This window comes from Charadrius vociferus, unplaced genomic scaffold (assembly GCF_000708025.1).
Source record: "Charadrius vociferus isolate BGI_N301 unplaced genomic scaffold, ASM70802v2 scaffold315, whole genome shotgun sequence".
In the NCBI taxonomy this organism is placed as follows: domain Eukaryota; kingdom Metazoa; phylum Chordata; class Aves; order Charadriiformes; family Charadriidae; genus Charadrius; species Charadrius vociferus.
Window position 1 is genome coordinate 1,505,293 of NW_009648453.1, and position 23,163 is coordinate 1,528,455.

The 23,163-nt window shown below is 40.0% G+C and overlaps 1 protein-coding gene across 1 annotated transcript in view; it reads left to right on the top strand.

Annotated features, from left to right (window-relative positions):
- Positions 1 to 1,342: 1,342 nt before the first annotated feature.
- PPP1R1C (protein phosphatase 1, regulatory (inhibitor) subunit 1C) overlaps positions 1,343 to 23,163 on the top strand; it is a 55,932-nt gene continuing 34,111 nt past the window's right edge. Inside the window, exons 1-2 of the mRNA XM_009885618.1 lie at positions 1,343 to 1,423; positions 3,672 to 3,732. Coding sequence (XP_009883920.1) covers positions 1,343 to 1,423; positions 3,672 to 3,732 — 142 coding nt within the window. The remainder of the gene's footprint in view (positions 1,424 to 3,671; positions 3,733 to 23,163) is intronic.

Consider the following 23,163-nt stretch of genomic DNA (forward strand, 5'->3'; position numbering starts at 1 on the left):
TTCCCAATTGGTGGTAGTGTGTGACAGGAGATTGGCCCAACACTATTTGGCTTAGAGCTAAACTTTCAGCGTAGCCCTTTCAACTGGCTTTAGAGCATTTTCCATCTGGGGATGCAGTTTTGGCATCAAGCACATCTTTGTCACAGGAGCTCTGCTCTGCTGCTTAGCAGTGGTCAGGTGCTCGAAGCAAAGAGGTAGGTTAAGTCAGTGGTCACTGTGTATCGTTTCATACACTTCTTTTGAGTTAATGGAAATTGAAAATAAATTATGTTCACCAAAGGGTACTCTTGGTATGATTGACCAAATTCTTTTCCTGGCCTTGGAAGAAAGTACAGATTTTGTGCCCCGAAGCAGAAATTTGCCCTCTGAATTTTAGCCATTTAAAAGTGAGGTAACTAGTCTGAGTCATCTTTACTTTTTCTAGGGTTAGAGGAGAGAACTTGTCATTTCCAGTAAGCGCTATATTCCACTTAACCAGGGCAGGGTGAAATGCCCTTTGATGTGTCTAGCATGAGGGAGCCCAGATAGCTGACTTAAATATGGATGTTCTCAGTATCTGAAATCATGTGAGATGGACCCCACCAGAAGAGATCGTAGTCTAAATCTGCAAACCCAGCCTAAGGTGTAGACCCAGTTAGCACACCGGATAAGCTTCATGAAAGTGCAGGCATCTGTGTAGCATCATCATCAAAAATCTTCCTGGAAGAGGTTTAGGAAAGTATTTGAAAGAGCAAAGGCAATTGTTTGATATGTGAGAAGAGGAGAGCAGTTCTGGCAGACTGTAACAGAGATGGAATTATTGCATCCACCCCTCCTGCTACCGCCACCCCCAAAATCTGAAAACTTCCTGATTTGTGTTCATCAATAATTAAGAGCCCATCAGCAATACTCAGAGGGAGCTTGCATTGCACTTCTGAGCAGCCAGTTAGTAATGTACGGTGGAGAGATCCTCTTTTTCAAATCCCAGGGCTCCAGGCCATGCAATGCTAGTATTGCATTTTCAATTAGCTTCTGAGTGAATGCTTGGCATACGTAGAAGTGAACTGGTACACAATTAGCTTATTGTTCCTTTCAGCTTTGTGCTGAGAGGATCTGAAGGACTGCGGAAGAGAAGGGAGAGGGGGGAAAAAAAAAAAAAAAAGAAAATAGCCAAGCCGGCGGCATCTCCGTGGATGTGGAATAAGGGAGTTGCTGGGCTCACACAGATTCCCGTGCTAAGTCGGGAGTTACAGCTGTTCCTGAGGAGCACCCAGCCTGGCTGTGGGGAGGGCGCCCGGGGAGAGGCGCAGACCGAGTCTCAAGCTCCGGGCTCTTCTCTCGTCTGACTCACCTCAGCATCAGGATGGAGCCCAACAGCCCTAAAAAAATACAGTTTGCTGTGCCACTGTTTCAGAGTCAAATAGATCCCGAAGCAGCTGAGCAGGTAAGGAAGAAGTGTTTCCTGCGGTGTTTTGAGGGAATGGGGTAGGAATGGGGGCGAGATGTGCGGTGAGAACAGGTAATAGTTGTGGCCTAAATGCTTCTCTAACTTGTAGTAGTGTGACTATAGATTAAATGCTCCGGAGGTTATAGCGGTGTCTGGATACACCCAAAGAGGGAGGAGGGTAAGTCCTCTAGCCAGAATAAGGCTTCTTTACCTTGGGTAGGTTTACTCAGTATATATTTGTTGTGCCTTTTCTATAACTGGACTTGTACCCTAATACATACACTTCACGTGAATGCACACTCCCAGCAAATCAACTAAAGTTTATTATTTGTACATATAGCAAAACATGATGATAGGTTCCTAATGGAAATATTACACAAAGTACAGCGTGTTTACCATTCATTTTAACATGAGAAAATACAAGTTATGTTTTGCACAATAATTATCACTTCAGTTACCTCCTGTATTTTTATACAGTCTTCTTTATGTTATTGTTAGAGTTTTATATATTTGAAATATATATATGTAGAAATATGCCTGACTTATGTCTGCATTGGAATTATGTGTGTATTATTTTAGGCTTTGACTCACTCCCAAAACATACACATATGTGTAATATATATAGCAATACAGACGTCTAAGGAGGAAAAGATATCTATTACTATGCGTAGATGCACATAAAGAAGGACCCAGGGAATCTTATGAGAAAAGCTGGATAAATTGTAATTAGGTGACCCAGTACATTTCTCTCAGTGCAAGTCCTTCTTGACATTTGCTTCTATTTTGGTAAGTCTAGTTTTAGATGATACCAGGGGAGTATTATAACCTTGACAGTTCCATGCCATTAGCTATGAAATTATTTGCACCTTTAGGACAGGTATCTGGTTTCCTGAATATTCTGATGTCGTGTCTCTTAAAAGGCAGCCACCTTTGCCAGAAAATGATGAGTTGTGAGTGACCACTGAACGAAGAAATACTAGAAGGGTGCAGGGGAGAATTGCTGCGGGTCTTCATTTTGTCCATAGGTACTTCTGAGCTGTGAGATGTCCATACCTTATGGAACATCCCAGCAATAAATTCAAGAAGGATGTGTTCTGATATTTTTCTGAAATCTGTGAGAACCATAGGATTAGGATTTCTTGGAATTCCCATGGCTTTTGAAATGCTGTGGCCCAAATTCTGCCTAGTATTTATGGGCAGTCCTTTTTTTTTTATGTTGTGAGTTTAATTCCAAGTGCTCTACAGTTTCACTGTGGGCGTGTGATGAAATTAAAGTAGTAAATTCTGCTGTCAGCTACAGTTACGCTAATCTGGAATAAACCCATTAACCCTGATGATGTAATTTTCCATTTACACCTCTGAAAGCAAAATTTGAACCCAGCTAAATACAGATGTTGGCTCAGCAACTAAAAAAGAACAAACGCACTGACATTGAGGTTTTGTGTCAGAATGGTTTCTCGCGTAAATACTCTTCATCCCTCTCTTTAATTCAATAGAATATCAATAGCCTGGAGGCTTTAGAGAAGCAACACAAAGCTTTCAATGCAAATGTGTGCATTATAGGAGGGTAGTCTGATATCGTGTAGTTCAACCAGTGTTAATGGAGCAAAAATATGTAACCACATAAACCCTGAATAAGAATTGCATACGATATTGATAAGTAAAGTTCTGTTGTATAGTGCTCTTTGAAAATATTCTTTTGAAAGTCTCAAGTATATTTTTTCTTTAGTTAAAGAACAGTACTAACACCTCTGGCCACAGTTTAGAAATATCAATTCATTGGAAGACACACATGCAATATCAACTCTCAATTGCACTTACAAAGTATTCATGATTACTTGTGAAAGCTACGACAGCAGTAGGTATTTGCACACATAACCTCCAAAACTGCTGCAATCACTTTTCTGAAGCAAAGATAAATGTCAGTATTTTAAGATATGACTGATATGTGTCAGCAATATGCATCCAAAAACTTCTTTAAGATGACAGCAAATCCTAAGGGTATTTTGGAAAGCTCTCCCCCATGCCTTTACTTCCCATGTACAAGCAGCAGCATGACCCTGATCACTGGCAGACCAGACGAGCACTCAGAAGACAGTGCCATGCTGCTGTTCTTTAAATATTTTCTTTGTTAACTTTGCCTTTTCTATACTCAGGAGTGCACCAGATGGATTTTTTTGCTTTGCTTTGGGTGCAGGGCAGTTGGTGGACCCTCATGACTCTCCTTGGTTTATTCATGTTACAGATCAGGAAAAGAAGGCCTACACCAGCATCGCTCGTCATCATGAATGAACACGTGCCCCCAGGTAAGTGCCAACATACCTTCTAAACCATTGAACTTGTGTACACAGGATTGCCTGCAAATTTGTTTTATTAACTACATGGTTTTAAAATCCAGCATTAATTTCAGAGCACTAGATCTTAGAACAGTTCGGAGTAAACCCCATGAATATGTGTAACTCTTGGCCTCCAGATAATGTAGATCATTTCAGGATTTTAACCTCCACGTAAATCTTTTGTTGTATGTACAAGGAAAACATGACCCTGATCCAGCACTTCCATCCACAAACCTTTTCTTTCCCTGGGTGGATACTTTGGAGATCTATGAAGTCCTAGTTTTGGTTTTCTGATCCCTAGAGATACCAGGGTGGCTCCAGGGCTAATTCAACAAAGTGAATTGCTTCTGCAAAACAGGTTTTCTAGTTTCCTGATTGAAACATGTGATGTCTGTTTTCATTATTCCTTTTCAACTGTGAATACATTATCTTCATCCAAGACTCCTCACAGAAGATTTTCTGTGGGATGGGATGATTTGAAGTTGCAGCATACTTTGTCATATAAATGTGACTTCAGAAAGACTCTTTAACAAGATGTTTAGGGAGTATTATAAGTGAAAAAGCTCAGCAAAAATGGATTACAGGGAAAAGTCCTCAAGACATAATCCCTTTGAAACACACTACCTACTTTATATCAAAATTTTCTTTTATATAGTGCTCTGCAACTTTTTTTCCTGCCTTCTCTCTTCATCACCTGAATCTTTTTTTAAAAGCAGTTTAGGCTTTTTCTCACAGATATGTCTCTTACGGTATTACTGTATGCACTGACACCTCACTGACACAAAACCATCTTAGCTCTGTTAGGATCTCTGCTTACTGCACTGTGCTGAGGGTCTCCACTTCTGATTAACATCAGCAGCAGCTGAAGTTTCTCAGAAAAGGCAAAAGGAAACATTTAGAGAGCCCTGCTCTTGGGCTTGAGATCATTGCAGCACAGCACACAGATTAGAGAGGTTCAAGCCTGACATATGGCTGAGGTTATATTCTTTTGACCCTGAGAGTGACCCACGAGTTTGCTGCGGGGCTAACACCAATCCCAGTTTGGAGAACGGCTTTCTGGCCTGAGTTTCAGGCGGTTCATCTTTCAGTAATGCTATGTGAAAGATCTGCCTTAGACTGACTTTCCTTACCTTAATGGGATCTACTGTGTCTGTGTTGATAGGACTTAATTTAAAGCAAATTCACCTTGACTATTAATGTCTTTTGCAATTCACTGTGTACACTTTGTACCGTCGTATTTCCTTTTATAAACAGATACTTGGTAGAGTACCAAATCAAAACCAAACAGAGAATAAGAACTCTTTTTAATTTACAGGAAATTTTACTGTAAACAAAGTGGTACGTGTCTGTTATCTCTTTTCCTGCAATGTTCATAATAAATCTTTAAATAAATCATTTTTATTATGAGTCAGGATTGCTACAAGTATCAGTCAACTTCCATATAAGCCCAAGAGCTTGTATATTCACCTTCTTCACTTATTTATATTTACTCATTTAGATATTATCCCACTAGATACTGGAAACTAATGTCAATGAAGGTATTCTTGGTTAAATTATAATCTTGCTTTGTTTTTCAATTTTCCATAAAGTCAGAGTAGAAATAAAAACTTCGAAAGCACCTTCATTTTCCTGCACCTCACCCTGTGGTTTATGCATGAGCATGCATGTGCATATTTCCATACTGTATGCTCAATATGGGCAAATGTTTTGGATGGGGTGTGCACATGTAGCTGCGTAAACCCGCTGAGTACAAGGCCTGCAAAGCCAAATTGGAAAGGCAGATAATAGCTTTACAATTGAAGCATAAATAGTGAAAAAATTCCTTATGAGCTTGATCTTGAAGGGTGCTGTGTAGTTTCTGAAATTATTGTGTACCTTCAACTTTCAGAGGAGTCAGCTTGTCCAAGGGACTCTTGACACCTTGCTGATTAAACTCCAAATGCTGGTCTCTTTTGGATTTTGAATGGAATTCAGTGTGATTCTGGATAACAGTTTGTCTCCAAAAATGTTAAATTCACCACTGTACATGTGTACAATGAATAAAATAATAATAGTAAGTGTGCGAACTTGAAACTCCAGCAAATTGCTTTAGAAGCGTGATTCCCAAGGTCAACGGGGAAACTGAGTAGCAGAGGATTTAAGCGATACTGTAAAGGCCACCTATTAAATTAGAGCTGGGCTAGACCAGAATCCTGTCTCTTGAATTTTATCCAGTACTCCAATTCCCTCATTAGGAGCAAACAGCCAGAGAAGGATATGCTTCCAAGGGTTTGAAATGTGTGTCCTAATGTGATTATAAATGTTTGGATGCCCCTGCAAAGTTTACTCAAATTATCTAAACTTCTTTTATTTTGAAAACCAGAGACAGGCATTTTCTAAGAATCAGACTTTTCTATAGCCTTCTGTTGCAGCTGCTTCTGATTGCAGCAGGAAAAAAGCAGCATTTTTGTGGTATTCTGGTGTTCTGGGTGCAGACCCATCTGGAAACCAGAAGGCCGTAAAATGTGTTTGGACATTTCAGAACTTTATAATAAATTCAGTTTGAGTTGTGCCATACGAAGATCTAAAATAGTTGTTTTCTTCTAAGTCTTCTCATCCATCCCTGATGTCTGCTACAGCTTTGACAAGAATCTGTCTTCACTGATTTAGGTCAAGTCCATTGTGCTATAAAGTGAAAATGGAACATCTACTAAGGCTAAGTTATTTTATACCAATGACAGCTACTCAAAAGCTATAAGAAGAGTCTACTTGGCTTCCTCACTTCCAAGGAAGGGCTAGACCACACTAAATGATTTAAAGACAGGTGGTAGATGTGCCTGCAGGAGCTAATTTCCAGCCTTTAGTATCATTGACTGGTGCATTTTCTCCTGTTCACTCTGGTTGACATCATATATAATTGCAATCAAAGTTGACAGAAATTGCACCAGCAACGATGGTTGCAGTGGACAATACAGGCTTGCAAAGCAATGTAGCAGTGAATAAACCCTTAACTCTTTCTGTAAGTGCTCTGTAAAGTGCTCTATGATCGGTTATACCACATCTGAGCAGAGAAGCTAGCGCTAGAAAGTTGAGACTCAAGTTATGAAGTTACTTAACCTTATTGTGCTTCAGTGACCATTAATGGAGTTATATTTTGTGAGCATCTGATGTTTGATTTCATGTTATCTTATTAGTTTTGCTTTTATTTGAAATCATAAGACCCTTTTACTATCTGTGAAAGCAAAACCAAATATTAGTGGACAGAACTACAAGAACGTGCAGCATCTCATCCTGTGCAGGATGCCTGTATGTGTTACTGGGGTAACCCACTCATATCCTGCTATAGCCGCCGCTGCTCCATGTCTGTACTTTAAAAAAGGAACAAAAGCATATGCTTAGTTTTAAAGATACATTTAACTATTAAGCTGCACAAGAGCTTAATCCAAAAATTGCTGAAGCTTTCCTGCTTCCTCATTCTCTTACTATATCATTGGAGCCACTAGAAACTGAAAATCACTATACGGTGAAAGCAACCATTTCTGCACTGCCGTACTACACTCACAACGTCCTGTCTCCTTACCAGGCACAGCAGAATATATAGAATCATAGAATGGTTTAGGTTGGAAGGGACCTTGAAGATCGTCTAGTTCCAGCCCCCCTGCCATAGGCAGGAACACCTCCCACAAGACCAGGTCGCCCAAGGCCCCATCCAGCCTGGCCTTGAACCCCTCCAGGGGTGGGGTATCTACAACTTCTCTGGGCAGCCTGTTCCAGTGCCTTACCACCCTCAAAGTGAAAAATTTCTTCCTAATGTTTAGTCTAAACCTGTCCTCTTCCAGTTTAAAGCTGTTCCCCCTCGTCCTATCACTACATGCCCTTGTAAAAATATGAAAATATAAGAATATGTAGTATATAGTAAAAATATGTGAAAATCAATCCTTATTATCTGAAATAAAAGTCTAGCCTTGCTTTAAACTAGCAGCATATCATCCTGTGATGGCTCAAGAACCAGCTGGTGGCAATGCAGAGAAGTGCCAGTTGAGGGAGGAAAGCATGTCAGACCACAACTCAGGTTTAGTGCCATTAGGTCTCGCTGTGATCTGAAAACAGTGCCGGCGTTCCTGTACGGCCCAGCCTTGTCACACAGCCAACACAACATCAAGCAGTCTGGCTGGCAAAGGCTGCTCAGCTTGTGTCAAAGTCTTCTTGGTCTTCTTGAAGCATTAGAATATGGGTAAACATTCAGATAAACTTCTGCATTTCTGGACTTTCTGTGTATTTGCTGTTTCCCACTCTCCTTCCTACTCAGTTGCACGTTTTGGCTTCCTTGTTTGTAATGTAAATGTTAGTCAGTGTTTGGAAGTAAGGAAAACATAGCAATGTATGTATGTAGCATGTATGTATGTATGTATGTATGTATGTATCAATGTAGTTCTTCTCCAGAGCTGCCCTTTTGTATTGTGCAAATCTCATTTCAAGGCAGAAAGGGTATATTATCACTGCAAAAAGCAATATGAAACATATATTCCAAGTGCAACTCAGTACATCTGAGTTTTCTGAAGGCTGGAAATCATAACTTGAAGATAAGTAAGATGTACCTGTCTCCAGATAAGGAACTCGCTCACAGCTTGTCTTTGGGCATTAGCAGTTTTTCTGTCTTGCTCCCAGCTGATTCTCCATTGTCCAGATTCATGCCTTTCAGCTCACTGCCGGTTCTCCAGCGGTCTGCCGAGATGCCTCAGGAGCAGCCTCAATATTTAGTGCAGTAGCAAACAACATAGCCAGATGGGTGGTGGGAGGAAAAACTGTTCTTACACCTGTGGCAATCCCACAGCAACCCAAAGTAGATTAGGTTTTTCATGCTAAATTGCTTCTAGACACAATAAATCTCATTACCATGTATAGATGTGCTTTTCTGATGATGCAAACTATACCAGCACCACACCTTTGAGGGGATAAATGCAATGTGTTCTACCCAGCATTAATGTTTGTGACAAATATTTGTTAGATTATGCTTCTAGGGGAATGGATGTGTTTGTTTTACATCTAATGGTCACTTTTTTTTTTTTTTCTCCAAAGACAAATTAAACTGGGATCAAAAAACACCTACTAGGTAGGAGGCACCTACTAGGTTCTGGGCTTTGTAAAGCAGTCCTGACACGCTTTCTCAGGCAAAAATCTCACTGAAACTTCAGTCAACGTAGAACTCTTGGACTCACAGTTCGTGAAAACTGATATGTTTTTCAAAAGCTTGAGATTCTGGTAGGACATACTGCTTACTTTGGTACAGGAAAAAGAAAGTTAGTAAGCCAAATAGCAGCTGTTTTCAATTGCAAATTTAGGCTTCTAATGTGGTAATAAAGCATTCAGAAAAGAAGTATGTTAATAAAAACTGTCATTAACTGTATTTTTTTTTTGGTTGAACTAGTTGGTCTTTCTATATACGCTAAATGTGGATACCATTTAAGTGTGCTGCCTGTTTTTATTTCAGTCAAGGAGTTGGTGGAGATATGGCAATAAGCAATGAAAAAGATTTGTGTCCCCTCCCACCACAGGACTGGCACAGCTCAGTGTACCTTATCAGTGGCACCAGGATGCTCAGAGATCAGGCGCTGTTGGTCAGGGCAGTGAGGACCTTCGTGCTCTTTAGGCCTGTGCTGGAAAGGGCTATTTGACACAGTGAAACAATGAAATATATGAAATAAACATTGCATAAGACCTGACCGGTGATAGGGATTCCAAAGTAGAGAGGAAAATGTCTTTGCTTGAAAATATCCTGCTGTTTGCAGGCTGATGTGTGACTGCAAATGTTCAATGGCAAACTAGATCCCTTTTTCTTACCTCTAAACAGTACCCTCAGATGTTCTTTCATTTGCTTTACTTTGAATTTATTCTGCAGTTCAGGCTCACAGAAACTCCCGGGACAAGCCACAGCATAACTTTATCAGTGTGAGTAAAGACTCCATGAGCTGATCCATGAAAAGAAAAAGAAAAGTTCAGGGACATAAAAAAAATAAGAAAGAAAGAAAGACAGAAAAAAGACCAGAAACTGTCCTTGAGCTGTTTTTTATGCAGCCAAGAAGTGACAGCTCACAGGGTCCAAACAGAAGCAGTGAATTAAAAAAAAACCCAAAAAACAAAACAAACCCCACAACACTTTCCTTAGCATCTTTCATGAAAACCCTCCATAAGAGGGTGAGGATTTTGTATGTCATTGTCATCACTTGCCAAAAGAGCTGTCATGCTGCCTGCAGTATGGTAAAGACAGCAAGCCAGAGGACTAGGCTTGAGTCGGTTGGGTTGCACCGGGCACTGCTGTGTCTAAACCAAAGGTTGTCACCAACACAGCCAGATGCATTTTCACTATTCTTTGAGGTCATGGACATATTACTTCACAAATATAAAAATTTCCTGGAAACATTTTAAGGATTGTGTAAAATGAGTAGCGTGAAACAGTAGGAAATACCTACTATTTCACATAGTGGCCAAGTAGAATCTGAACTGTCTCTTTAGTCAGTAAGCAATGCTTTAATGAGGAGAAGGGACTGAAAACTACCCAAAGAAAGTCGAAGCAAAAAGGCGTTGTGCCTGTTCTGGTCAAAATTCACTTATTTTACCCCATTTTTTTGTGTTTATTTTTACCCATGCTTCCTTCATTTTCAGCGTTTAATGACAATTGCATAGGGACGTTTCACATGACACATAGCCTGTATGAGCTTGGTTGCTTCTACTGACTACAGTCTAGTTGGCTGAAGTGAGTACATTTAGTCAAAACAAGAATGAGTCCCTCTTGTTCAGCGAAGCCTGCCTTCCCTCCACGAGAAGGGGGACTGTGGGATGCAAACATCTCCTGAGTTCCTGACAAAGCTCTGGTCTGCGGAGAGGGCTGGGCCAGCCCAGCAGACTGGGAATAGAGGTTGGATAGTCATGACCAGGACTCAGATTTCTGACCTAGACCAGAAAAGTGGTGCAGCTGAGAGTCCATAAAGCCAAAAATTCCCAGTTTACATGCTCCCAATTTGGGTGGAATTGCATATACCCATTTCTCTCGTTCCAGCTTCAAATCTGCAACCCATGAATTGACATACTTTTTTATTTATCAGTGCAGCTAAGCTCCTAATGTGTGCCGTGACGTTACTTGCTCCTCCTGCTCCCTGCCTCCCATTGGTTTTGTGCTGGAAGGGTCAACATCCGTGAAACTATCTGAAAGCGAAGGAGATATTTTTAGAATTGGACTTTGTACTCTTCACCTGTTTTCCTTGTTCTTTATACAAAAGTACTATAGAAACAGCTTTCTTCCACCCCAGGAGATTATTTGCAAATAATTTTTAATATATATGGCTTCATGTCACAGATCTCCAGCTGCTTGATTATTCGGCGTCAGGACTGATAAGGTTTCAGACTGTTTACCTCTCTTATCATCTTCGTGCGTATTAACGTGACAGAGGTGTGCCTTGGGTAGAGAACAGCAGTGCGTACATCTACCTAACCTGGTGGGGAAGTTAGTTGGAAAGCTTCTAACTTTATTGCATTCACAAGGATTAATATTTTGCTAGAAGTCTAACTCTAACAGATTTGCGCTGTGCAAAATACTTGTACATCTCTTATGGTTTGTTTTGGTGATAATTCTGAGTAGATGGTGAGTTTTTCTATTAAAAAATGCTCGGGTGTAATTAACTACTTCTTGTAGTCAAAGTACTTAAGCTATATGTAATACAGCTACATGAACATACAATTTGGGAAGTTAGTGGCATTAAAAGAAGTTTGGATCAAAATAGGTCCAGTTTAGTCTGGAGCAAACATTCTGTTTGTATTCTAAGTGTTTTTTTAGAATAGTAAAAAATTTTAGAGACTACTTGAAATGAAGTCTATTTAAACATTGTAAGAAAAAAAATGTTTTGAATAAGAATATCAAATTAGTTTGTTTTGAGATTATGTTCAAGTTATACTTCAATAATATGATAACACTGATCTTTTCTTTTTTTTTATTTTTTTTACATCAGGTAATAAACTAAAATCCATTAGTAAATGTTTCAGCCTTGCTGAGGGGAAACGAAACCAACACAGGGTTTGTTTGACCTCTACTATTTAGTACTTAATGCAGCACTCATTTACCATGGTGACGTGTGCGGAATAAATAGATAATGCAGACAGATGAGAGAGAACCCAGCTTTTAGCACTAACCTCATTATGTTCAGAATATTGGGGAGGGGTTGCACTTAAAACATCAATCAAGATAGCCCCATTTATTGAGCTTTCAGAGACAAAATTTAACTCTCTATACGGAGGAACTGAAGTAAAAGCTTCACTTCAAAACACAGCAAAAGTGGGAATTTAATGAATCGGGACCAAAATCTGGCAGAGACTCTAAGCAAGACGAAGCTATCAATCATTGAAGTTTTTGCCAACTACACAAGGTTGGAGTGCAGAGATTCAGGGAGAGCGCAGGGAGGTGTGGAGCTTAGCTTCACTGCCCTCTGCGTCTGAGCTGTCTGTGTCACCAACTGATGGAAATGAGATCAGCTGGACCAGACAAGTCTCTTCTTACAGTAATCAAAGCAGTTGTAGGGTAGAATTAAACTATATGTCTATTGGAAGGAGCTCTGTTTTCCCCTTTTTCCCCTCAAAACCCTGTTCATGTGTCTGTATTCAAAATCATCACTTCTAATATTTTTCTCAAATGGCTTTAACGGGGGGATCGAGATATTATCAGAGTAGCAGAATGAAGCACAGTTACATGCTCACCCTTTATTCATCCCTGGGATACCTGGGATGCAGAAGTACCACAGAGAATTAATGTCTTGGCATTATTCATCTCATGGAACCAAAAAGCACTTACAGAGTTAGCAGTGCTAAGTAGAGGAATGTGCATTTATGTTATGTTTTTCACCTGAGGCCACGTCCTTCATCCTGATGAGACAAGCAGAGAAGAGTCACACAGGATTGAACATAAGCTTGAGTGATGCAGATGGAAAGTTCAATAAATCAGTGAGTTCTATTGCATCCTACAGTACCACTTATCCTGGTACCTAGATATCCCATAGCCAAAACATTTACATTTCAGCACTGAGCCGCCACTGCTCAGAAAAGAGAAAGGCTTGTGGTAATAATATTCCCTTCAAGTTTTTCTGAAGTTCCCTGCCATAGCTGCACTCAGACAGTGGCAGAAAGTAAAGAAGATCTGGTCGAACATTTCCTGCCCTTTCTTTGGCCACCACCAAACAGCAATAACTCTGGGATCAGCCACCGTGTAGCTGCAGCACTTCTGCCTGTTATGTCAGGATCTGGAGGACAGCTACAGAATCAGGGAGCAATTTAACCTGAGAGCCCAGCTGGTCTGAATGCAACATGTTTGTATTACTAAGTGCAATTTCATAACTTTTAGTCTTTGCAGTGGAATTGTGTTGATGAATTAGCGATTGGGGGGAGAGGTAGAGGAGAAAAAATAACTTTCCCTCTAAAGAATTGTGATCCAGAAGATGTTTTGATCTGGATCAACATTAGGTTTTTACTGTCTGTTTCTGAAATACAGTAAGTAGTCAGCAGAGCTGTAATTGTTTAGAAATGTGCTTTCAAGCACCCTAAAAGGCTGGTGCTAGCGTGTGACTCAGGCCTTAATGTGTACAGCATATCCCATAGGAGGGTGTGGAAGAGCTCATTCTATGGTGATGTGTTTCTGATTTTGACAGTACGGACGGAGATGTATAAAACAAAACCCAGGGTCCCCTCTGTCTCTGGTATGTAGTGAGGTTAGTAGAAATTCTGAAAAATGCCTTTGGAAATTACAGCTGACTTAGTCTGAGTTAACTATGATTGCCCTGTCTTTTCCATCCCACCTGGTCGTGCTGATGGTGAGAATGAGATTATGGAACCTCATTTTGCTGACTATTTGAAAGCTTAGAAAACCAAATAATGAATTTATAAAACTGGTATTTGCATCATCTTTTTGTAAAAGGGGTCATAAACCCCAAGAAGTACTAGTATTAGTAGCTCACTTGATTCATGCATAGGATGACACATGTATGTGAGGAGCTTTATGCGTGTGCATTCTAACCACAAGCAAACCGCGAGCAGTTGGCCAGGACTAGCTTTACAACACATTCTTACCGAAATCCTTGCGGTATTATTCCAAAAGGAAGGAAACTGCAAAGGCAGCAATAATAATCACTGGCTAAGGAAGAGTTTTATTGTTTTGTATTCATTTTCTTCTCCCCTGGCAAATGTCACGTTCCAGAATGTACAATACACAACTGTTTATCTACATTTTTTTTAAATGGCTTTATGAGCTATAGCATGTTAAGAAATGTTTGACTTTTTTAGTTTTGGCTGCTGCTGCTGCTGCTGCTGGGTGTTATTTTAGAGCTTAGAATACTCCTACGGCTCACAACCAAGAAAAGAGATGCTCGCAGTGATAGCTGTTCCAGCTGTAACTCCGATAGAAAGATTGCAATCGGTGGGTCAATTCTGAGCCATTTTCCATCACAATTGATTCCTGCACATAGAGCTATTAGGAGTTGGTTTAAATGTGTATCAGGGGATCAGCTGGTATTATATTTCTGGTAACCATGGGTTTTTCTTCATGATCTTTGCCTCAGTTGCATTTAAATCTTCAACATCTTCAATATGTCATTTGAGCATAGACTGAACATAACAGCAAGCAAGCAGCTGGAAAGTAACACATTACTAATACTATTCAGTATTACTGATGAATTCACAACTCTGTGTAACTGTCTTCTCAAGGTACTTACCTTCCTTCTGTATTTGAAAATGCTTAATGAACATGTTAAGTCTTTTCACACACTGATACATTGTTATGACTGAGTCAATGGACAAAGTAATTGCAAGCTATGCAATGGTTTTTTGGATGGTTTTTTGTAAGTGCTTTGATAACATTTGGTAAAACAGTAGCCATTATGTACAAATATTTAGTAGTCTGGCAGTATGTTTTACTTGGGCAAATTCATTTCAGAGGGACATTTCTGCTCTTTGAACCCGTTTCTCTGAGTATTTGCTGGCAGTCACTCAACAGCTCTGGCCCTCCTCTAACCTCTCCAAAGTTGTCTTTATTTCCACTGCCCCCCTATTTCCTTTGTGCGAGTCTTTTCTTTCACTGTCAGGTTCCAGGCCAGGTGAGGTTATACAGTGAGTGTGGAAACTGCCCTTACTCCATGCAGCAAAGATGTAAACTTTATTGACATCTGCTTTTGTGTTAGAAGAGACCCTGTGAAAATATCAACTTGCAATGAGGCAAGTTCACCTTCTGCACAGCTGGACAAACTTTGAGACACCACACTGTGCTTTAGGTCTATTTTCTAGTCCTTGTCCTTTGCCTTTTTTCATATCTCTGAGATTTTCTATTTTTCCAAGGTCTTCTTGTAGTTCAGTCTGGCCCTCCGGCATTGCCTGGGGCACCCAGAAACGCTGGCTGTCGCATTCCCCTTCTGGCTCACGCCAGAAAATCAGTGTCACCCTGGTTTACATCTGTTTGTTTCAATAATAAGGGAATTTTTCTTATGTATATTTCAATCTAAAAGAGAGATTTGAATCATTGTAAATAGATGTGCATAAAAGAGAGTCATATGCGTATCATCTTTTAAGTCTTACTTTGCACATTTTGAGACTTCAGTTTACCATCAACCTTCCCCAGAGGCCAAGGATTTTACATTTCACATCACCAATCAGCATTTTTTCCTCAGTCTGTCTCACTTATTTTTACTTAGGTGAACAAATTAACCTGGATTTTCAAAGATGCAGTGAATATTAATGTGACTGTCATTACTTAGATAACACGTGAGAGTTCTGACTAAGAAACCAGTTTATATATGGCTGAAGTTCTTTCCCAGTTGCACTAACTCTAGAAGTAGCTCATTAAATGAGAAAGTAGTTTGCCTTTTTTTCTCCTTTTTTTTTTCCTTTTTTTTTTACCTCATCCTATATATCTAGAATAAAATCTTGACTTTTAAGTCAATGGCAAAACTTCCTGTTGCTTATGGCCTAGTAAAGTCAGCAGTAAAATCATTTTCTGTCTCTCACTTCCCTCAAAAATTCTGTTTTGCCTGATTTATTTTGCCGATGCAGACTGTAGATTATTTGCCACAGTATTTGCACTGAGCAGCCCTCCACATGTGTTGAACTCCTGTGCTGGACTCATTTTGGCTGGAGCAACACTGAGCTGGGCAGTGATGGAACTCTTCTTTGCGGGGGGTCGGAGCGTAACAGGCAGTGCAGATTGGTGATTAAGCTTAACTTGGTTGTGCTGGAAGTAGAAAGTAGTAATTTGCTGTACTAAATGATATTATTCTGGATTGAGTTAATTTAAGGGAGCTCTGAAGTAATGTAGAGGCAGACCCTGACCTGGAGCTTCTGCACACAGTGACACCCTGTGGTCTTGCTGGAGGTTTCTCCCAGCTCTGATGCCGTAAGTCCACATGGGTCAGCTGCAAATTATATGAGAAGTTTATCTCAGACTCATTCCTGGTTATCTAGTAAGAGATTTATATTGGGTCCAGAAAATGTCTCATCTGACAGATCAAAAGAAAAAAAGAAAAAAAAAAAAGACTTTTACTTAAGTCCTCCTGGTTGCTCTTATTTAGCCCATTGTTCTTTGAAAGCCATCTCTCCTTGCTTCAGCAAAGAGGAGTTTGTGCTGCTTAGAAACCAACTAGAAGAAAGCGACTTGGAGCCTAGCATTGTTTATACTGTGATTTAGAGTCAATCTTTACATTAGTTATCCAAACAGAATGTTTATTTCAAGTATATTTCTCCCTGGGTTGATTACTTTCTCTGGGAAGACCTGCCAAGTTTGTAATTGTCCCCATATGATGGATGAGGGACTTTATGTCAGGAAGGTCTGCTCCACGCTCACCTGACCCTCTCAGGGAACAGGGCTACAGAACAGAGCCTCTTGTGCTAAGGGGAAAAGAAACTTCTGCATGGAAGGATTTTTTCATGACAGGTTTTTCCACAAAGCCATTTTCATGTTCTGTCATTCAAAGACAGGACAATCTCAGAAAGAGCCTGACCGAGCTGGCAGCAGTGGGAAGACCACAAAGACAGGCAGAAGCGTAACTGCAAGAAGGCAGGCATAACAACTCAGTCCTTATTAATAAGAAGAGAGAAAATAAAGAATTAAATCTTAATTCTCTTTCAGTGTATATTTTGAGAAGCTATATTTGATTCATGGCACTTATATAGAATTTGTTTAGTATTTATATTTAACAGGTGTCATAGGGAGGGATAATGAAAAGTTGAAAACAAACTGCTTCACAGAGGGATGATTTTTTGTGCTTGTTGTAATAATTCATGACTGCTCTGTGGTAATGCTGCAGACCTGATACGTCACCATTACATTCTAGTTTAATGCCAGTGAAACTAGACTGATTTCCATGAGTCTGGCATGAAACCAGAATAACAAGGTTGTGATTCAGGCACTATAATTTCCTTCTGAGACTTGTGTGGTGTAAACAAATATGTTTAGATTCACATTTGAGGTTTGTAATGTCTCCAGTTTCTTCCAACCAGATTATGGCCTCAGAATGTATGTTTTAAAGAATTTTGATCTGTGTAACTTCTGAGAGGTGGTTTTATTTCATATTCTTGTGGCTGTGCAGTTGAAAGTGGGTCCTTGGATACTGTCTGTGTGACATTCAGAGCTATAGATGTTGTTTGGATTGGATGCTGTTGTGTGTGTTGTGAGGATTTCTTTTCATGTAGAGGTTGACTTTGAGCACCATTAGGCAGGATTTGGTCTAACAGAGGGGATGTCTGCCCCTACTCCCAGTACTAGTAACGGCTACTTGAATATTAAAGGTGGGAAATACAGAGCTATGTAAATATAAATGGGCTAATTTACCTAGAAAGAAAAATTTAAGTGTCCAAACAGCTGATTCATCTGGCCTGTGGCATTTTAGTGAACTCCAAAGGGCTGGTTACAGTCAGGACCTAGTTGGGAAAAGCTACCCTATGATCTCCCCAGGACCTTTTCCATGCTTCATACCTTAACTGCAAACGCCTGCTAGAATAAGCATGCAAATGCTTGTGTATATAGCAAAGTCCTCTCTCTCCCCTATGTTTTTATTAATATTTCCTATACAAATCTTGTTATTAGTGTTCCCTAAAGGGTCAGGCAGTAATTTAGATGCTGATTAGTGTGTGAGATGCAGCAGAACCACAACGTACGCACTCTCTTGTCAGCACTTGACTGAAGAGGGGAGCAGACCCTCCAGCTACGTTTACCACGGCAGCTGGGATACTGCAGTTTAATGAGGTGCTTTTGCAATGTGAAGGTTTTCAGAAACATATACTCATGCCAGGAGGGCTTACCAGGATATATTTTTGTAATTAAATGTAATTGCATTTATACCCATAGTCGAGTTTTCGTTGACGGATACAGGCAAATAAAAACCAGCCAGCAAAAGTCAAATGATTAGCTACATAAGCATTTTTTTAAGTTTGCCTTTTTGGAATTTTTTCCTTTTCTTACCTCAGTGGCGTAGTAAAAAGTGATGAGACGCTAGCTGATCTGGAAATATGCAGCTAGAACTCTGGCAAAAGCAGAGCATGAAAGATTTTTTGATCTTACTTTGTGTTCTAGAGGAAAGGAAAAGTAGTTTTGACAACAGAAAAAAAACTCAAAATAAAATTATGACGGTCAATTTCTAAATCAGATTTCAATGGGCTTGCTTTACAAATACCAATGGCAAACGCTCGCGGCCAAACACCAGTGAGGCAAGCTGGTAGATTTAAGAATACTCTTATTTTACTGATGAAGAAATCAAAACGTGAAATGACTGAAACCAAATTTTCAGAAAATTTCAGGTTTGCCTGCAACTAGTGGCAGGAGAATGAAGAATTATTGGAAAATTATCTGGTTTTTTTCTGAGTTCCTAAAATTGTGGGGACCTGTGCCACTCAAAGGTAAGTTTTTGAAACAGGTGGCCTGCCTTGTTGCACAATTGCCACAGTGCAAGGCCGGGAGCAGATCTCTGCCGCCCACTGCCCCCGCACACAAATATGCCCCAACCCCGCAGCAGGAGCAGAGAGCCACCCTCCTCTTTGTCACAGGAGATGGCTAAGCGGAGCCAGAGCCAGGAAAGTTATTTCCCTTTTCTAACTGTATGTCATCGCTGAGCATATGGATCAGAAGTCAGCTATCAGTTCATTTCTTTCACACTTCTTGAGAGAGAAAGCTTTGCTGATGGACACGGTACTGTTTGGCCATGGAGACATCTCATCAAAACAAATGACATGAAATAATGGAATGAAACTGGCTGAACTATTTCATAGCAGTGGCATCATCTGATTTGTCTCTAGCTTGGGGTGTCCTGCACTAAAGTTTGCATGTGAAAGGCTGGATCTGTGCTTCTGTTCATCTCCTTTGCTCTCTCTCCAGTGGCACTGTTTATACAGGGGTGGGTGCAGGTTTATAAGAAGGCTCCAGACTGACAGTGACATTGTGTCCTTAAAGTCTCTCTTCAAGCTAATTTTTTTCAGATTCAAGCTATTCTTGTTTAAATCATTCTTTAACTAAATCCTGTTGTAGACATGCAGCTCATGGACTATTTCCATCATCTGAGCAACTACAGAGTATTGTGTTTATTATTTTTAAGGGAAAATTTAAACACTAGGACAAAAACTAACGAAATCCAAAGCCCTATCAGCCCCCTGTGATTTTTATCTGAAACTCCTCAGCTTTGTTTTCCCAAGGAAAATTCCAAACTCCCTACATGAAGCTTTCTCCAACAATTATACCAGTCTCTTACTGAGTTTCTTTTGTGTAAAACCTGGCCTCTCTGACTGGTTCTGTTCCTTCAGTGCCTGACTAAAACCCTGCAGAAAAGGCTTTTATTTGCTCTTGCCAAGGGGAAAGAAAGCCGGGTACTTAGCTGGATGAGATAAGCCTTTGCCGGATGACTCGGCTGCAGAGCCCATGGGTGATATCAGAGGCCAAGTCTTTTAAAATAGGTCACCTCTTGCCCTGCATAGCTGTTCCAAGTGCATTAACATTATCCAGTGGGAGAAGAGAGACAGATGAATTTTGATCCTACTGTAAAACCACCATAAGACTTCCCCCTGCATGGTCATGCCGTTTGCCCCAAGAGTGGAGATTCACAGGAAAGGCGATCAGCAATGCCAAGGGGTTGTCATCCTGGCTATATCCAGCATCCTTCCGCTCGGTTCATTTCTGACTTCATATAATGACACCTTTGGGGTAGCTCAGCTTATTATGTCGGCTTGGCTGTGTGGATGTGCTAATAAACCTTCAAAAGAGTTCTGCTAACAAGAGCATTTGGGAGACAAATTCCCTGGTGTTTCTTCCTCCATATTTCAGCTGGGCCAAATCTTGCAGGTTTCCCTGTGAGTGGGTGAGATTTTGTTCTGGGTAAAGACTGAAGATTAGAGCTGTAATGCTAAAATAGACTCTGTGCAGGTAAACGGAGTTTCAGAAGTGTCTCTCCTTAAAGAAATAAGTCTTCATTTCAGAAGGTCTGTGTACACATCTGGACTGATGGAAATCGGGTCTTATTCCAGTCTACATGAGGTAAGGGTTACACCAGCCTCAGACATTATTTACCCAGCACAGGAGAAAGTCCTCAACTGCTTTTTCCTCAACAAGGGTGTAAAAAGCCTCTAAACAAAGCTCCAGTCTTATTTTTATGTACCTTGACTTTCCAGTGGCTCGGGTATGTACAAATCTGTTCTCAGCTCTTCACGTGATTTCTATTATACCACTTTAAAAGAAAACCACAAAAACTGTCAAGAAATGACTTGAGTAATTAGACTCCTGTTAGCTATTTAGAGCAGCCAAGAATAAGTTAAACTGGAAAAATGCCATATGTTCAGATTTGGAATATAATGCAGCTGTATTATGTTCTGTGAACAATGTTATGGTCTGTGAGGGACGAAAATGGAGCATCATTAAAAAGACTTCTTCCCTCCTGGTCCCAAAAAGAGAGCAAACCTGTAGGGAGAAGTTATCTACTGAGAGCTTGGGTTTTGTTTCATATAAGAGAGAAATAGCTGATCACTTGAATTCACATTATCTGTGATATAATTACCTAGTTATAAACATTATAAGGAAATTTCTCATTCTGTATAACTGATTTTTTGTGAGCAGAATCCTGACTGCACAGTAGTCAATGGGAACTGAAGGATGTTGAGAAACAAAGGATTTCATATTCTCCTTTGAATCAAATCATATCACAATCTGATATTTGTGATTTAGTTTCTGTTTATTCCCTGACCCTTCTGAAGAGGAATTTATGCTCAAAGAGTTCAGTAAAAAAATTCAGCTTCTAATTGTCAATGGATTTGAGAAGGATCTAAGGGGTGGGGAGAAATGTGTGGCTTGTTTGACTTGGGTAGGCGGATATTTCTAATTTGCAGTAGCTAACTTATGATGTTCTTTTTATCTTGTACATTCCGTTCTCAACACTAATTTTGTTGTCTCAAACATTTTCTACGTGAAAACTCTTGATGCCAGAACTGACCTGGTGTAGTAAGAGCATCAATTCCTACACTCATTGAGTCTCTCAAAGACACTTTCTTATTAAGACTGTTACAAGAACATGCTTTCATGAATTTATTTAGACTGCTTTCAAAGTGTTTTAACTTACACTGGAAACACACTATTTGTCCAAGGAAGAATATTCACACAATTGTTAATGTAATCCTTCACTTAGACCAACATGGCTCTAAGTGTTTCCCCAGGCAAAGAGCTCTTGACTGAGCTCCAGCCCACACTGCACTGCAGCTCTGTTCTCTGTCATCACTAAATTTCCTCTTTTACTTCTGCTATAACCCCCTGTCCCTGTCTCTCATTACTACCTCAGCTACACGCAAGCACTTCCTTCTTCCTTCTGTGTATCTCCTGCCTTTCATCATTTTCTCATCCTCTATAGAAATAATTTTTGTTTGTTTTCTACCCTCTGCCTCAGTCTATGGCACTCGTCAATCTCAGCTTCCCTTGTTCCTGTTCTTTGTCATGTCTCCTTAAACATCTATATTCTCCATTGAGTCTTTTCTATCAAAATGCCTGTCAAAAATAAGCATGCAATGGTCTTTCTGTCCTCAAAAATAAATGCATGCCAAAATGTACCATTGACCAAACTGCATCTCCAACCAGTTCTACTTTTCCTTCATCTCACAACTCACTTGAAAGACTTCATGTCCTCAGGATTGTCTCTTTTGGTCCTTAAGGTTCATTTCTGATCTCTGTTTACTGGGTTTGAAAGTCCATTTGTTTGTGGGATTTTGGAAATCATTCTTAAATTTCCATGTTGTCTGCTACTATTCATTGGCACTATTTGCCCTTTGGATATGAATGATCTCTCTAACTCCATACAGGACCAGTTCTTGTTCCCAAAGTTGCCTGTCATGTACGGGCTGCTGGGTGAAAGGAAAGCCTGGAAACTTTCCAGTTATGGTAGGTTTAATGTTACCCCACTAAAAACACTAAAAGTACAAGCCCAAAGGGCTAGAGTTGGGCACATCCTTAGGAACAAGACCCCAAAACCAACAAAGCTGCTGCTTGCAGGTTTTGCTCCTTATGCAAGCCTCAGCTTGGGTTTACAAAACATATTTTTAATCTGGGCAAGTTTCGAGTTTCAGGAAGGAATGGGACACAACTTACTTTTCATTGTTCTCTGCTGAAAGTTCCTGATATATTCAAATTTAAGCCTCTAAACTAAATCCAGGATCCTGAGCTAAAAAAAAAAATAAAAATCCAGTGTCGAATCATTGAAGTCCGTGTCTGTTTGGTATACAGCTAATAAGAAAGATTACAAGCATGTAAATAACCACCCATTTAGCCAGCTTAACTTCATACCCCAAGGTGCTTTACAAAGGAGAATAGACACTGCCATACTTAAATAGGTACTGCTGCAGTTATTTACAGGTAGGGAAGTCAAGGAAGAGATTAGTCACCTTACCAAAGTTCATACAAATGTCAATGGCAGGAACTGGCCTCCTGATTGTCCTGTCTAATTCTGTATCTGTGGAACCATGCTTTAGTAATCAGCACAGTTTTCAACCATGCTTTTTAACTTTGAGTATAAGTCATGGGAATGTCTTCATATAAAGGTAATGGAAAATATATACATTGAAAAATCCAGTAAGTCAATTAATGTTTGTAAGATGCACAGATGCAACAGTAAAGAATACAATAGAAAATGCAATCGATCTGCCTGGACTGGCTCTTCCCCTCACACACAGCACACCACAAGCAGCCAATATCTAGAGAATAAGTTAGATGAAGTGATATTATATAGACCTAATTCTTCCCTCAAACCTATATTTACAGATCTGCCACACCTCAGTGGAAGTTGCAGTGATATCTGCAAGTGGAAAATTTTAGAAGGGGAGTTGGTACAGGGAGAGATTGATGTCTCTGTTCTTAATAGCATTTTATTTTAGAGCTCAAAA